The 14950-nt window shown below is 41.7% G+C and overlaps 1 protein-coding gene across 3 annotated transcripts in view; it reads right to left on the reverse strand.

Moving 5' to 3' along the window:
• Positions 1-14950, reverse strand: part of SYTL3 (synaptotagmin like 3) — a 65295-nt gene that overhangs the window by 18000 nt on the left and 32345 nt on the right. For 2 of the 3 annotated variants that reach the window (XM_019527166.1, XM_019527168.1), the window contains exons 7-11: positions 13803-13875; positions 9774-9901; positions 4318-4461; positions 1502-1680; positions 781-888 (exon numbers count right to left, since the gene is read on the reverse strand). In XM_019527166.1, the coding sequence (XP_019382711.1) occupies positions 781-888; positions 1502-1680; positions 4318-4461; positions 9774-9901; positions 13803-13875 (632 nt within the window). The remainder of the gene's footprint in view (positions 1-780; positions 889-1501; positions 1681-4317; positions 4462-9773; positions 9902-13802; positions 13876-14950) is intronic. The other variant, XM_019527167.1, reaches the window with a different exon arrangement.

Genomic DNA, 14950 nt, shown 5'->3' on the forward strand with positions numbered 1-14950 from the left:
GTGATATGCTGCCTGCTCCCCTGGCTTCACTTCCGGCCCAGAGCCACTTTCCCACCCCCCAGCCCAGCTGGCTGATGCTGCTCACTCCTAACCCACAGCTCCCTGCTCCCCACTGGTGCCCCTCACTCCCAACCTGCAGCCTCTTTCCCACCCCCCAGCCTTGCTAGTGCTCCTCACTCCCAAATCTGAGTTGGTCTAATAAAAGATATTAGATTTACTCGAAAGATGATTAATGGCATTCTAGATTCCCAAATGCTACCAGAACCATCTTTTAACATGACAGCATGTTGTATTCAATTCATTATAGAATAACTCTGTTTAATCAGCCTCTGAGCTGTAGATCAGTCATCTCTCTCAGCAGCAACGTAGACCTTGCATTCCTTTCCCATGCTTCTCAAGCCCCTTTGAACTGTAAAAACCACTACCGTACCTGTGTGTGTGTTTAAAAGCTTAAGCTTCCTACTGAATAAACATGAAGTAATACATTTATCAAGGAAACCAACCCACGTACAGCTCAGATTTCTAGCAGGACTGAAAGCCTGTTATAAACTTCTCACCAGCCAAGTTTTGTTGCCTGTGTCCTAACTGCAACCAGTGCTCATACCCTTTTTCTGCAGAAAGAGCACTCAGTCTAGCCAATATGGAGTGTTATGTTCATTACATAAATCTTTCCACACAACTCCCTAGGCTTCTTGTGATTTGCATACTGTCTACACAGCTAGGAAACTTCAGGAGTATTCAGCACTTATTAAACATTCCCTAACCACATAATTTCATTACCTGGCATCCCAGCCAGGCTTTTTGGTTTTTGTCAGACAACTCATTTTAGTCCCCTTCTCTGCAAGAGATGTTGCAGCAAATTCTTCCTGGTAGGATCTGAGCTGAACTCTGGAATTTTAGAATGCTGATTCAGACTCATTCACATAGTGCATGATAGCAAGGTCAAGCATTAAACATATGGCTGGATACTCCGACTAGCAATTTTCCATGAATGATTGCTTCCATGGAAAGGCTGAGAGAATCATTCATAAACAAATTAACAAACAGGCAAGACATCATCTAAATGTTGCAAGCCTGAAAAAAAAAGTATGCTTACATCTTTCATCTGTAGAAAATGGGTATTCTTTGTATGTCTAATAACATATTACTATAGTTTGAAGTTACCTGCCTTTATATATCAAAACATCTTGCAAAATCTGGAAGTATTCCCCATGTTAATGATAGGAAAGATGAAGCACAGAAGTGTTAAATAACTCACCAGTGTCACACAGTGAGTCACAAGATGACTAGAAACTGTAAGAGATCTCTCAACTTTCTGCTTCATGTTGTAACCACTTAGCATGGGTGTGCACATTTTTTGCAGGCATTGTTGGCCAATACATACATTTGTCCTGTATACAAAATGGCAGCTGGATATTACTCTGTGACACTTTAAGCTCATACACTTTTATTTTTATTTGCCTTGTTTTTTTCCCTGTCTTTTGAAACCAAAAATACTTACGGGTTACACTTTTTTTTCTTCTCCTCTCCATAAGCCAGATTCTTGCAAGCATTGATGCAGACTTCTAAAGTGCAGGTTTTGAAGATATATTTGATGGCAAACTCTATTTCCCCAGTGATGTTAGCCTTGTCAAAATTGTCAGCCTCAGTGCAAGTGCTGTTAAGGCTAAATAAACTCCCCTGACAAAAGACAAAGATCAAGGAAATGCAAGCTTGCATCCAATGAGATGGTAATTTTTTACCCTCTAATTCTACATTTCTTTGTGCTAAGTTGATTGTTAAAGCTATTGCAAGTGATTCTGATCCAAGATAATCTATACATGAAACTATTCTTTCACCATCTTTGCTATACGTATACTAGACCATAACATTTGATTTTCTATTTTTCTATATAAAATGAACCATTTTTATATATTCATCTGCATGGGCTAAGGACAGTATCTTTCTCTACAAATGACTGACTATAACTATCCTGCACATACCCATTTCTGTACCTGGAAACTGACAACAATAAAATATGCAAACATAAAAAAATATTTTTAAAGCGAGACAAGGCTTCTCTGTGATACCTTTTATTGGACTAGCTGCACAGATGGGAGAGCTTTTGGACAAGCTTTCTGGCATCATAAAAGTGCCCATGGTCAGAAACATGTTTGATAGGAACATTACTGGACCTTACTGACTCCCATTGACGGTAACAGCAAATATGAAACATGTCCCTAAACTATGCTTTGGTGTGCAACCAAAAGTAAGGGATTCTGCCACAGTGCACAACCCCAGTGAGAAGAGCTCCTGTCTCCCTCTGCCCCTTCAGGGCCCTGGAGGAAATGCAACGGAAGGTACTGCATCACTTATTAAATATTCTGTGGGCCTCTCCAGTTGTGCACTGAGATCCATTCTAAATGACATCTGACACGGCAGGCACGATTTCGCTTCAGACACCTTCCCTGCCTTGCCACCACATTTGTCTGCCAATGCAGAGAGAAGGTGGATCCATAGTTTCACTTCTCCTCCCTGCTCCTTGGAGGAAGGAGGTTCTGAGGTGCAGCTCACCAGTGGAACATCTATGTCCAACACTTACACAAGGCATGAAACTAGGGTGAGGGACCAACCTCTATGCTTCTTCACAGCCACATACACTCTGGGTGCAATCCAGCCCTTGTGATATCACGCAACGTTTTTAAAATCAAAACAGGCTTGGTCTCCATTGACTTTTAATCATAGTCTTTAACACAATTACTCCGAGGTTTCTTTTTAAGTAATGGTTCCAGTCAGTGTCGCTAAGAAGTTGCTATTGCAGTAATTATCTCACACTAGCACCCTCACTGAATACTAAGTCACTATTCTGTAAAACACACCCTCTGAAAAAACACCATCCCACATACAGCTTGGTTAACCAAGGAGTTTTTACTTTGCATGCCTTAGCAACTAAGAGTACAGGCTAATGTTTACAATAGATTACATGACATTTGCATGGAAGAGTGATATTTAAATGTACACAGGTTTGCTATACAGTTCACACCAGTGACTTTGACTGAAGTCAAAGAAGTGACCTATGCAGTCTTATGAGCAAAACAGCAAACCATGTTTCTTTTGAAAGAAGGGTCAGTGTGAAAAGTGAAGTCCTGAGAGGAACTACTTTGAAGCTGCGTACATAACATGTAAGCACATGGATGGAAGTCAGAGTGGAGTTTAATTTGATTGTAGCTTTGTTAAAAGCTGCTCCCCACTCATTGTACTGGATTTTTTAAACAAGGAAATAAAAAATAAAAACAAAAAAGGACTTTCTTTTTTTCACTATCACTCATCATGGCAAAAAGGAGGATGAATAGATTTTGTCCCTGCTTGAATATATTTTAATGACAATTTTGCAAGTTGGTTTAAAGTTTTTTTCATGGTATTTTCTTCTTAATCAAAAGAGGTAGGTCTATGCTAACCAGCGCTGTTCCGATTAGGTAGCACTGTGCAAGGAGGGCAGGGTTGTTTTCAGCACACTGTGTTAATAAGCACCAGATGCTTGCACAACAACAAGCACTGCAAGCAAAGGATGTATACTTACACATTGCAAAGGAAATATAACATATTATTAAGCAACCAGCAGGAGGCTGGTTTGGGTTGGCATGGCTCCAAAAAACTGTATTATTCCACTTCCTTCTTAACACCAAGTGTGAAATACCTAGATGCTATAGGCCAAATCCTGCCTCACTGCTCAGAGGCCTGAGTGCCATATACAGTTTTCAGGGGTCTAAGTGGTTAAACATATTTTTGCTTTCTCTTTACGTAACAGCCTGAATTCCACTAAGACCCCTACATTCCCCATGTGCCTCCATTTCTTGTCCTACATGTCTAAGCTTGTTCTACTATGCATGTTTGGAAACACTCCAATACAGCTATTGAGACATGGTAACTCCATTTATGCTTTACTGGAATCCAATTTCACCCAGGAGGTGCATACATTTTGCAAAGGACACCCAAAACTATCAGCAACAATATCCATGACTAACATCGGATAGGGCACCCACTGCCAGGGCAGTCAAACATACAGCCTGCAGGCCAGACCCAGCCCAAGGAGCCATTTTACCCAGCCTGCAGGGCTCAGAGGGCCAGAAATTCGGGAGCAGGGCAAGTGGAGTCAGGATCTGCTGGCAAATTCCCAGTGGTGGAGCCACTGCCAGGTCTGGATCCAGCCTGGGAGGCTCCCTGCATTTCAGATTCAGCCCATAAGAAGCCCCATGGTCTGGATCCAGCCGGGGGGACATGGGGGGGCGGTGCTACTGGTAAGTTTGACATCCCTCCCTGCTTTATGTCAATACTTACATGTTTTACACCACCACAGAAGACGACATCACTCAGGGGACTAGAAGGAAGGTCTTCTCCTGGCCTGCAACCCTTTTTGGTAAAGACTGCATTGTTGTCTTTTGTGCCAATGATGAGCTGCTGCAGGCTGGGTGCATTTTGAATCTGTAAGAGATGTAGTAACAAACGTACATGCATTTTTTTTGTTTGTTTGGTTGTTTTTCCACAGTAGTAATTCCATAGCTGCTGTACTGGGTGCTTCTATCCCAGGTAGGAGGGGGAAAGAAGCACAAAAAATAAAACACCCAAAAAAGCTTCCCCACTTAACACATGTTCCAATTTGTGGGGGTGATCTGTGGGGAAAAGGTGTGTTGCGCATGAGAAGTGAGGTAGTACAATATATGAAATACATGCTCCTACGGTCATAGAATAAAAACTGATAGCAGTGGGAAAGAAGGAGAAGGTCACTTTTAACAGATATTTGCATTAAAGAGAAAGAGAATGGGTGGATTTCACACCTCAAGACTAGCAAATATATGACCTGCAATAGCCGCCAAAATCAGCTAATGTACTTTTGCCAGTTGTACCCATGCACCAGAAGGGAGAAGAACTAAGAACATAGACATCAGATAAGATGAAAAGGTACAATTATTTTGAAAAAAGACTTCAATCTGAACAACAGCTTGAGGAACAGCCAAACTATTCCTCTCATGAGCTGGATTAAATTTAATTCACACTGGTGGGTGTAGCAGCTGCCCTTCATTTCTAATAAATCCAAGAAACAGTTAAGGATAGTTCCAGAATTTGCTTTGGGAACACAGCCCTGAGAAAAGCCCAGAAAGAGAGCCTTTGTCCAAGTGCTGGCTATAAATGGGCATGGAAATGTGTTAAAAGAAACCATCGCCTGTGGTCAGGAAAACAGGACTTCATGCACTCTTTGTAAATTAGCAGGGTTTCATTAAAGAATTACCCGATACTGTCAACAGTTCTTCTCCTACCTAACACAATCTGCTTGACCATACACTTTAGCTAGTGCTTTGGAGCCACAAAAAAAAAAGAGTAACTGTATTGACTACTTTGCTAAATATAAAGCAAAAACCCTAAAGATGTTAGATGTCATGAGGTACAGTAAATACCAGTGCCATATCTTGTCATTTGATCTAACCTCCTGCATAAATTAGACCCCTATTTAGCCTGTTCTTAATATCTGTGCCTGTGTCCACTAAGAGGGTGGTATTCAGTAATACCAACTCTCATGAAAATCATGAGACTCCTGATTTCCACGTCAAATTAACTCTGACTCGTGATTGCCTGATAGAGAGATCAAATCTCAGGAATTTTTCTTCTGGTGCGTGTAGAGAGTGCCAGACTGGTAAGTCTGTGGAGGAGAAGGGGCAGGAAGAGAGAGAGGGGGCAGGAGGCACAGATCGAGGCCTCTATGGTGAGGGAGGGAGAGAGAGGGGCAGCAGCTGGGCTGAGCGGGGCCCTGGGGCCAGGGCAAGTCATGCAACAGAGCCATGGGCAGCTGTCTGTCTGTGTGCATGTGTCTGTGTGTTGGTGTGTCTGTCCCTCATGCCCAAGCCACAGTCCCCCCAGCCCTGCTGCTGCCCCTCACTCCTGACCCACAGTACCCCATATTTTGCCCAGGTGTGTGGGGACTCCCCCTCCCCAGGCTCCAAGCCCCACACACACACAGCCCCCACACCTTCACATATAACCCCCCAAACACACACTTCAAAAACAGCCTCTCATGATTTACATTCCAGATCTCTTGATTTTTAAGAGTTTGTCTCATGATTTTTGACACAGTGGGGTTGGTGATACTGGGTACCTGACTGCTGTTAACATATTGTGTAAGCCTCTTTGAGCCTTGTTTCGGGGTTTCTCCATCCATGTAATAAGAATAAAAACAATTCTCCTTTTCCTTGGGATGTTGCAGAGCTTGTTTAATGTTTTTAAAGTACTATGATATTCTGGCCCGAGAGGCGCTAAAATGGCATGTTCTAAATCTTACCTCATGAAGTCAGATTTTGCATTGACCAGCTGTTACCATCAGAACATTTTCAGTCTTTTCTCAGTTAAATATGCTCTCCCCTCTCACCCCTCCACCCCACTTTAACCCATATGGTCAAGCTTGCCAGATGGTAGCACAAACAGTGAAGTTCACTTGAGAGAGATGGATCTTACCCTTGGGACTAAAGCTCCAAAGGTGTAAGAAAGTAACCAGGCACCAGAGGCAACAGGATGCATGGGGGCAGTGGCAACTCCTGGCTGCCCCTGTCCTGCCAGCATGATTGTGCAACTATGGCAGCAACTGATATTTTTCTGCCCCCTAAGTCAGTGCCCGGGGCAGCTGCTGCAGTCGCCCTGCCCTAGTTATGCTACTGTGAAGTCCTACTTTGAAAGACAAAGCTAAGATCGGCATCAGAGGATTCGATATTTATTGCTTCTCAATTGTATCCAGGTTTTGCTCATGTCCCAAAAAAAAGACTTCCACCCCTCCAACATCACTCCTGCAGCCTCAGATCTAAAAATGAAAGTGGGTTCTTTAAGACTTATGCATCCTGACAAGCAAGAGATTTGTGGGATATATTCTACCCCCAACTAATTTGAGCAAGTTATTTTTAAGGGGGTTTTCAGGTGTAACTAAGGACAGAATTTGGCCCACCCACTGGAACGCCATCAGTAATTCTACTGTTGAGGCATGAATTAATAAAGATATTACCTCACTCCATCTGCATTGTGCTCACTCTACAAATCTAACAGGAGTAGAAAACAGTAATGTATATGTACATGTATAGTCAAAGCAAATAACTATATCTCAAGAAGCACAAAAATCAGGCATGTTAAATTAAGAAAATGTCATTTTGACACTGTCAATCTTCAGAATAGAACTATAGTTTGAGATCACTTTAAGACTTCTGGAAGAAGGAATACAAAGAATGAGATCTGAATAACAGAAAGGTGGCAACCTTGTTTGCACTGATAAAAGGAAGATAGCAAATCATACAGGAACTAGCAGATCAGGTGTTTGATAAAAATGAATGAACCAACTACACAGCAAAGTGTGAGATATGATAGATATGTCCACTAGAAAAAAAGATTTACAAAAATCAGAATGAAAGAAAATGCAGGAAAAAAATGAGAAGAGTAATAGCTAAAGAATACATTTAGGAATTGCTGCATGAGTAAAAAAAGCCAGAAGATGGGGAGAAAGATGTCAGTGCAAATTTCCCCAGCACCAGAGAACCTAGATAACAATGATACCCACATAAGGAAAAAAAAGAAAGATCAACCAAAACTGCAGTAAAACTTCACCCAAATCAGCCCTAACTCCAGCAGATGTTCAAGGTTTACAGTCTGAGGGAAACAAGAGACTCTTGGTTTGCAGAAGCAAAGCCCTTACCGCACAATCAAGAAACGTGTTACCCTTCTCTCTCTCTCAATATAAAGTGCTGGTGTACCTTAAATGCTTGAATATTTTAGGGCCTTAAAGTCATTAAAAATTGCAGGCCTATAGTTTGAGATCTACCATTGATATGCTTGGCAAATTACAGAATCCTCATTCACCCTTAAAACATAACAGGGTGTGTGTTTAGTATGCAACGGAAACACAGCTATGGTATGCAGACAATTAACCCACTAATTCCACCCATGCTGCTTCTCAGTGCAATGAAACATGGCAATGCTCTTTCAGGGGAAGCATATGTATGTTCTAGTCTCGTACAATGAAAAACAAAACCCTACCACACTGACAGGGTCAGTCTTTCTGCTTTGAATAATATTTGTAACACTGTTTCAATTCATCCAATTAAAAAAAAAACAGAGCAATTTTGCTTCATTTACACAAGTATAATAGGATTTGTCACACCAAGTCAAATCATCAGTCCACTGAGTCTTGCATTCTGACTCTGAACCCAACCAGTATTGGAAGTTTTAGAGGAACACGAAAGCAGCAAGGTGACCGTGCAAGGTTATACTGAAAGGAGGGAGGGAGGAAAGAGGAAATTTCCTTCCTGATTCCTATTGTGAGAATTGCCCTAAAGCTAGAGCACTTACATAAAAGCCTATCATAACAACTTAGTATGTGAAATCTATTTGCTTAAGTAGCTGTGGCAACTCAATGGAGGGCTCACCACCTGGAAATTTTCAGTGTATAAAGTTCAACTATTTGGGAGTAAAGTGCGTATAAGGCAACAGTTCACTGTTCTACAGCAGCTTCATATTTCCATCCCCACACAATAAAAAGAGTGAACACGTATTTTGTTCACCATTTCAAAGACACCAACAGAGACAAGGCAGTGTGGTACCTTATAAATCAACTTGTTTGGAAAGGCATGAGCTTTCATGGGCTACAGCCTACTTTATCAGACGTGAATAGGCTTTGTAAAATCTGACAAACTGGGGAGTAAGTCTATGGAAAGCAAGGCCTCTCTGAACAAGTTAGTTTACAAGGTTTCACACTGCACTGTCTTCTGCCAAACTTGCAGCTAACATGGCTAACTACCCATCTCAAAGATACTAACAGTTAGTGACCAAAAAGGGGAGAAGGGCAGAAAACTTTCTTTCACTTTCCTGTCCAAGAGTTCATGCAAGAGCCAACAGCTCCCCTTGATTGATTAGCAAATTACACAAGATGCCCCAACAGAACCAGCAGCTCTGCTCTGGTCCCCCGCTTTGTATCATTAGGACTAAATACAGGCAATCAAAAAGCTCAAGGCTGAATTAATCAATCTTCACAGGTTAGTTTAAACTGCATCGATTGAACCAACAAGCGACTGAACAGACATTCATTTTTGATTCCAGAAATGCAGCCACATGCCTGCAGGGGCCCAGGCCAGAAGCCAGGGGCACTAGAGCATACCTCCATGCTCACCTGGAGCAGACAGCTTGGGCCAAGGCTAACCCAACCACCTTTAAAAGGGGGGCAGGGTTGTGGGGGAGGTGCAAAGCATCCTGGGATGCTGGGGGACTGAAAGTTAACTTGAATCTGAAGAGAATCTGGAACAAACATTCAATAAACTGATTTAACATAAATCAATTAAGTCAGATACTACATCTACAAGTTTATCTTAAACCAGTTTCAGTCACTTTGAAAGTAGTTTATGTGCACAGAGCTTTCATCTTGTTGCAGATTTGAACCAGGTTCCAATCACTTATACCAGTGTAATTTTTGTCCCTAGCCTAAAGACTGAAGCAGAGCCAGGAGCAGACTGAAAGCACAATCAGAGCAAACTGATGGCTGGCACAGCATGGGGCAAAGTAATTGCACAGCACTCGCTACCAAGCCTGGTGAATTCCAGCCAAAAAGAAAAATTAAGTCACAAGCAGGAATGATTTTAGTGGCCATCTCGAAGTAACTTTAGCTTTAATAAAGCCAAAACCATGTCATGACAACCTTCCATCCCCTAATCATATTCTATTTAGAAAACAGCCCTTAAAATTGTAAGGGTCAAGTATATTATTGATTCACATACCCTGCTTGCAATGTTGATGGCTGTGTCAGACTGGCTCCTCCTTTCCCTCCTCCAATTCACATCCTGGCCATAATCTGTAGTTAGGAGACTCTTGTCAGCTGTCACATCATCGTGGGACTTTGAGACTTCTTAAATGAAGACAACAGAGAGAGAAATGTTACAGAGTGTCAGCGTGGCTAGGAGATTTTGGAGGCTAATCCTATGCTTTTCAGATCTTTTAAACTATACATCTACTATTGCTTTCCTGAGAGGAAGAAATGGATAGGAAAATAAACACCTGTCCCATTTTCTGTAATTACATTCAGCCAATTTAAATCCACCCTGCAGTTTCAACTGGAAAACATATTCTTCACTTCCTGTCTTCAGCTTCTGTATAGAGTTATTTCAGGCTACTAAATAAAGTTTCTCACAAAAGTGGCTGAAATTCAGAGGAGGATAAAACAATGATTCATGTGCATAGCTTACATACTGATTTCCAAAGCGCTTTGGGTTTCTTTGAGATAAAAGATATTACATAAATGCAAGATCATTATAATAATTTACAGGAGTGCCATAGTGAAAGTTAGGAAGGTGGAGACTATCAAAACAGATCTGAAATATGGAAGAAGTCAGAAACATTGTATACCCAAGCTTCAAGCCAGGCATTTTAAGTCATAGGCATGACTTTAAAATATAAGCAGCCCAATTACCTCAAGTAGGATTACCCATGTACTTATTGTTATACTTAACTACTTTGCTGAATCAGGACCTCAGTAGAAAGAAAAACTCTTTTCTCAAGAGATTTGGACAGTATTATAGTCAATGCAGCAAGACATGGTAATGGATTGCATCTTTATGGCTTCATATCACTGGCCAAACATATCTGCCAGCACACTCAAAACTTTAAATGTAATGGTTTTCCACATCTTTCACCTCAGAATGCAAATCAGGGGCCCCATTATTTTGGAGGAGTGAGCTCCTCTGTGCTTGTTAGAACTGGAAACTGGAAATCTCAGCAAAAGATACCTTCTGTGCTGCAAACAATAAGCAGATTCTTATGAAGAATTAATAATGTTGCAGTACAAGCAGTGCATAAAATACCAATAGCCATATATAATTCATAGTGGAGAATTATACCTTTTTTCTTATAGTGACATTGACTGCTGTTGAGGGAACCTCACTCAGAAGACCTGAGTGTTTTGCTAGTCAGAAACAATGGGACTCCAGCATGTACAACTTTTAAAGCCACTGTGCTACTAGGAACAAAAAGCAAGTCAATCAGTCCTCATGTGTTTATTGTACTTAGTTTATACAATAAACATGTCAGGAGATACATTCACAGTCTCAGTCCTAAGTGCAAGTGGATTTTTTAAATGTGCATTTATAAAGGGTCTGGAGTGACAGAGGGTCTAACCTGAAGGTTTAGTATCAGATTTGGACTTGAGGACATAACTCAATCCCTTTCTGCCAGGAAACACAACTTTCTCTGTCTCCTGTCCCCCATGTTTTTGCCCTGATTAAAACAAGAAGCAACAGCCTACACTTTTTTATGGCTAAAGAGATTCTGGTCCTAACTCAAATGGCCAAAGCTTGTATTTTGTCATTGAAAGTCCCAGATTCAGTCTTGCAATCTATCTACACTTAGAACTATGGAAAAGCAGAGTGAATTACACAGGCAAAATAAGTCAGCCTGTGCATATGAAGCAGCTGTTATTTTTCCGCCGTCCCTCTAAGTCAGCTGCTGCCCAGGTCACCTTAGTTATGCTACTGGTAAATTATTCCATATGCTGTTCAGTGCTGCTGTATCTAGACTGCTTCCAATATGTAAACTGGCTGGTTTAAAGCTCACTTGCACACTTCCATGCTATAGCACACCCTGTGGTGTAGACAGGCCCACCACTACCTTTGGTTATGCACATATGGATAAATCATTTACTCCAGCAGGTGCAGGCTGTTTCTAGTATATTAAATAGGAGACATATGGCATTATACATATCAAAATTTGCCTTCTCAATCTACTGAAGAACTGGAGGTAACATAAGTGAGTAAAAGTGAAAGGGGAATGAGGACGAGAAAGATTATGCAGACTAAAAGAAGAAGAAATGGTTTTACAAAGATACACTCACAGAGAGCTCAAAAGAAGGGGAAAGAGGAGAGAGAGTTTTAAAAATCTGATCAGACAGAAAATGAAACCTTTAATGGGTGAAAATCAAACAAATATGTTTAGGCACGCTGAGAGCTCAGGCCTTTGAGTTCACAAACATGAGGTAGGAGCCTAAGTTCCCTATAATTGGCTTTAAGGGTCACTGGATTAAAAAAATTAAAAAAACACAATTGGTGTAGGGAGCAAGGACTAGAATCCAGGACTCCTTCCCCACCAAGGTGAGTGCCCTCATCACTAGGCTCCTGAGTCAGGCTACCTCTTACTTGTTTTCTCTGTGGCCCCATGACTTACATTTCTTTGTGCACAATGGGTCCGTGTCAATAGGAGCCATGGGGAGTATGCTCAGGCCAGCCAAGCCCCCAGCTTGGTGGTTAGCACACTTCCTTTGGAGACAGCAGATGTGAATTTGAACCCCTACAGGCTGACGATGGCTTAAAACTCAGGTCTCCCACTTGTTGGGCAGCTGCTTAAAACATTAGGCTATTATACAAAACATCACCACTACCACCGAATTCCCTGCCACCTTCTCAATGAAGGTTACCATGAGAGTTGTACTGAATGCTTTCAGTGTACATTAAGTGAGAATCCAAAACAGCTTCACCTCCATTAAAAAGGTGTCACCTCTGTGCATATGTAGCACCTGAACATTAGGCCCCTGGCACACATTACAATTGTGGTGCAATTAATGTATTCATCACACCATAAATTGTAACAGAGCTATATATTCAGCCACTTTATGATGCCATAAACTGGCAAACCAGCCACAAAGATGTTCCCAATGGGGAGAACTGAAGGGCTCCCCTTGCCACAAACCTGGCAACCTTTTCTGCCTTGCCCTGTAAACCCCCAATTTAAAACAAGGGGCTGCAGGGAGACAGGATTTTTAAAAGCACAGTTAGGCTAAGGTATGGAGCCCCTGAATAGGGACAGCCTCCCTGATCTTGGAGTCCTGGTGTCCCAGGAATACTAAACACCACACATGCAGCTGGGCTGTCATGTGGCTGGGCCAACAATCAGCCAATTGTCAGACTAGTCCCAGACAGTCCAAGTCTGGAATCTATTGGGGTCTGGCAGTAGCCCTGGACTGGGAGACAGCCGCTCCCTGCCTGATCTGTAGGATCAGGTTGGGGCAGCTCTGCAGTGACATGGCTGGGATCAGAGGAATTTTCTGCCTTATCTCAAACATCACACATCCTTCCATACATATTTATCATGGCAGGAGGTGCAATGTTTGGGATGGGGCAGAAAATTCCTTAGATCCCAGCTGCACCATTGTTTTAACATCTACTTGGGCCTCAGATATCTACTAGTACATAGTTTTTCTGCAAAAGACTTTGGCCCCTAAAGGGTCTCTTGCATCTAACCAGGTTAGGAGGGGTTTCTATAAATTGCTTTCTTGGACTTCGGCACCTGATTTCTATCCAAGATCCATTTTAAGCATTTACGCTCCTGTGTTAGTCTTGCTTTAGCTCCTCCCCTCTTTCAGTAAGGAGAGTAAGGTAGTCTGGTACAGATTTACTGAGGGTAGGTGAGATAGATAACGCAACCAAACAAAGGCATATTGCACACCCCATTAATGATTTCACTGCAGTACTTTCAGTTTCCCCACCTTTTCTTATCTAAACAACTGCTGCATTTATGTTATGTTTTTTAAAGTGACTTTAAAAAGTCTTTTTGTTACTTAAAAGGAAAGAAGAGATGTCTTGGCTGGCATCATCTGTTTTTCTGCTTGACAAAAGAATAAGTTGAAACACTGATGGAAGACTAGCTGTGCTTTGTGACTGTTCTCAATGTCCGTCACTACACAGACCCCTTACTGCATGATTCAGAAATTGAAATGCTTGACCACTTTGCTTTAAAATGACAAAGCACTAAAGGGCACTTACTTCTAATGTGTGTAGCAAGAGAGAGAAACAAATTTTCCACAGACTTATTAAAAGTTTTAGCTTGATCAAGGTCCTGCAATAGGAAGAAAAAAAACAGGTATAATAGGTGTTTTCAAAGTTTCCTATGTTATCTGCCTTTAGAAACTTCAAGTTAAACATGTGCGTAAGACTGAAGAAAGGGTATCATATTTATCACCATGCAAAAAAGCTATCAGATCTGTCAACAAGCATCTATGAACTCATATTTTGTCATGGATGTAAATAATTACCACCAAAGTGTAGAACTGAGGGTGGTTCCTCTGTTACTCTGTAGGTAATTTCCAAAGCACTTTTTGCAAATATAAGCAAACAACATGCCTGACTGATTTTTTAAATATTTACATTTAAGTTAAGGCAAAAAAGGTGTGTTTACACATCGCCGTATGGTGATGCTGTTACTGTGCCATGCTTTAGTACTTCTTTTTGAAGGTACTAAAGAATAGCGCAGTACGGGTGGTTATTGAGCCATGCACACAGCGCATGGGTAAATTTTGCCACTGCGTCATCGTAGCAGTGCACTATACCTGGGGAGCGCACCGCTACAGCAACGTAGCTAGCAATCATGTGTAGACACATGTGGTCACTTCATTGCCATAGTACACCACAGGGTGATATGTAGATGCACCCAAAGAGTCTTGACACATCATTTCATATTTTCATAGTAGTTTGGGGGTCAGAAGGGACTTGCACAGATTATCTAGTCTGACCCCCCACCACTGGCAGGAGCACACGCTGGGATCACACGACCCCAGACAGGTGTTCGTCCAACCTCTTTTTGAATTTACCCAAGGTAGGAGTGAGGTAAACATTTTAAAAAAACATTTTAAAGCTGCTAAAATGTTTTTTATGTTTCTGGATTCAGGTGATCTTTACAAATGTTGGAAGCAAAGCTAGTCATAACGTTTCATCAAAGTCTGGATAAGAATACACTGAAGTACTTTCTATGAATAGGGATGGCTTCCTGAATTGGGATCCAAAGACAAATCTAAAAGCCCATTCAAGTCAATGGTAATCTTTCAGCTGATTTCAATGGGCACTGGATCAGGGCCTAACACCTGCTAGAACAGTGGTGGGCAAAATATGGCTCGTGGGGGGGGTCTGGCCCACAA

Source organism: Gavialis gangeticus, unplaced genomic scaffold (genome assembly GCF_001723915.1).
Source record: "Gavialis gangeticus isolate Ggan-Ray unplaced genomic scaffold, GavGan_comp1, whole genome shotgun sequence".
In the NCBI taxonomy this organism is placed as follows: Eukaryota; Metazoa; Chordata; order Crocodylia; family Gavialidae; genus Gavialis; species Gavialis gangeticus.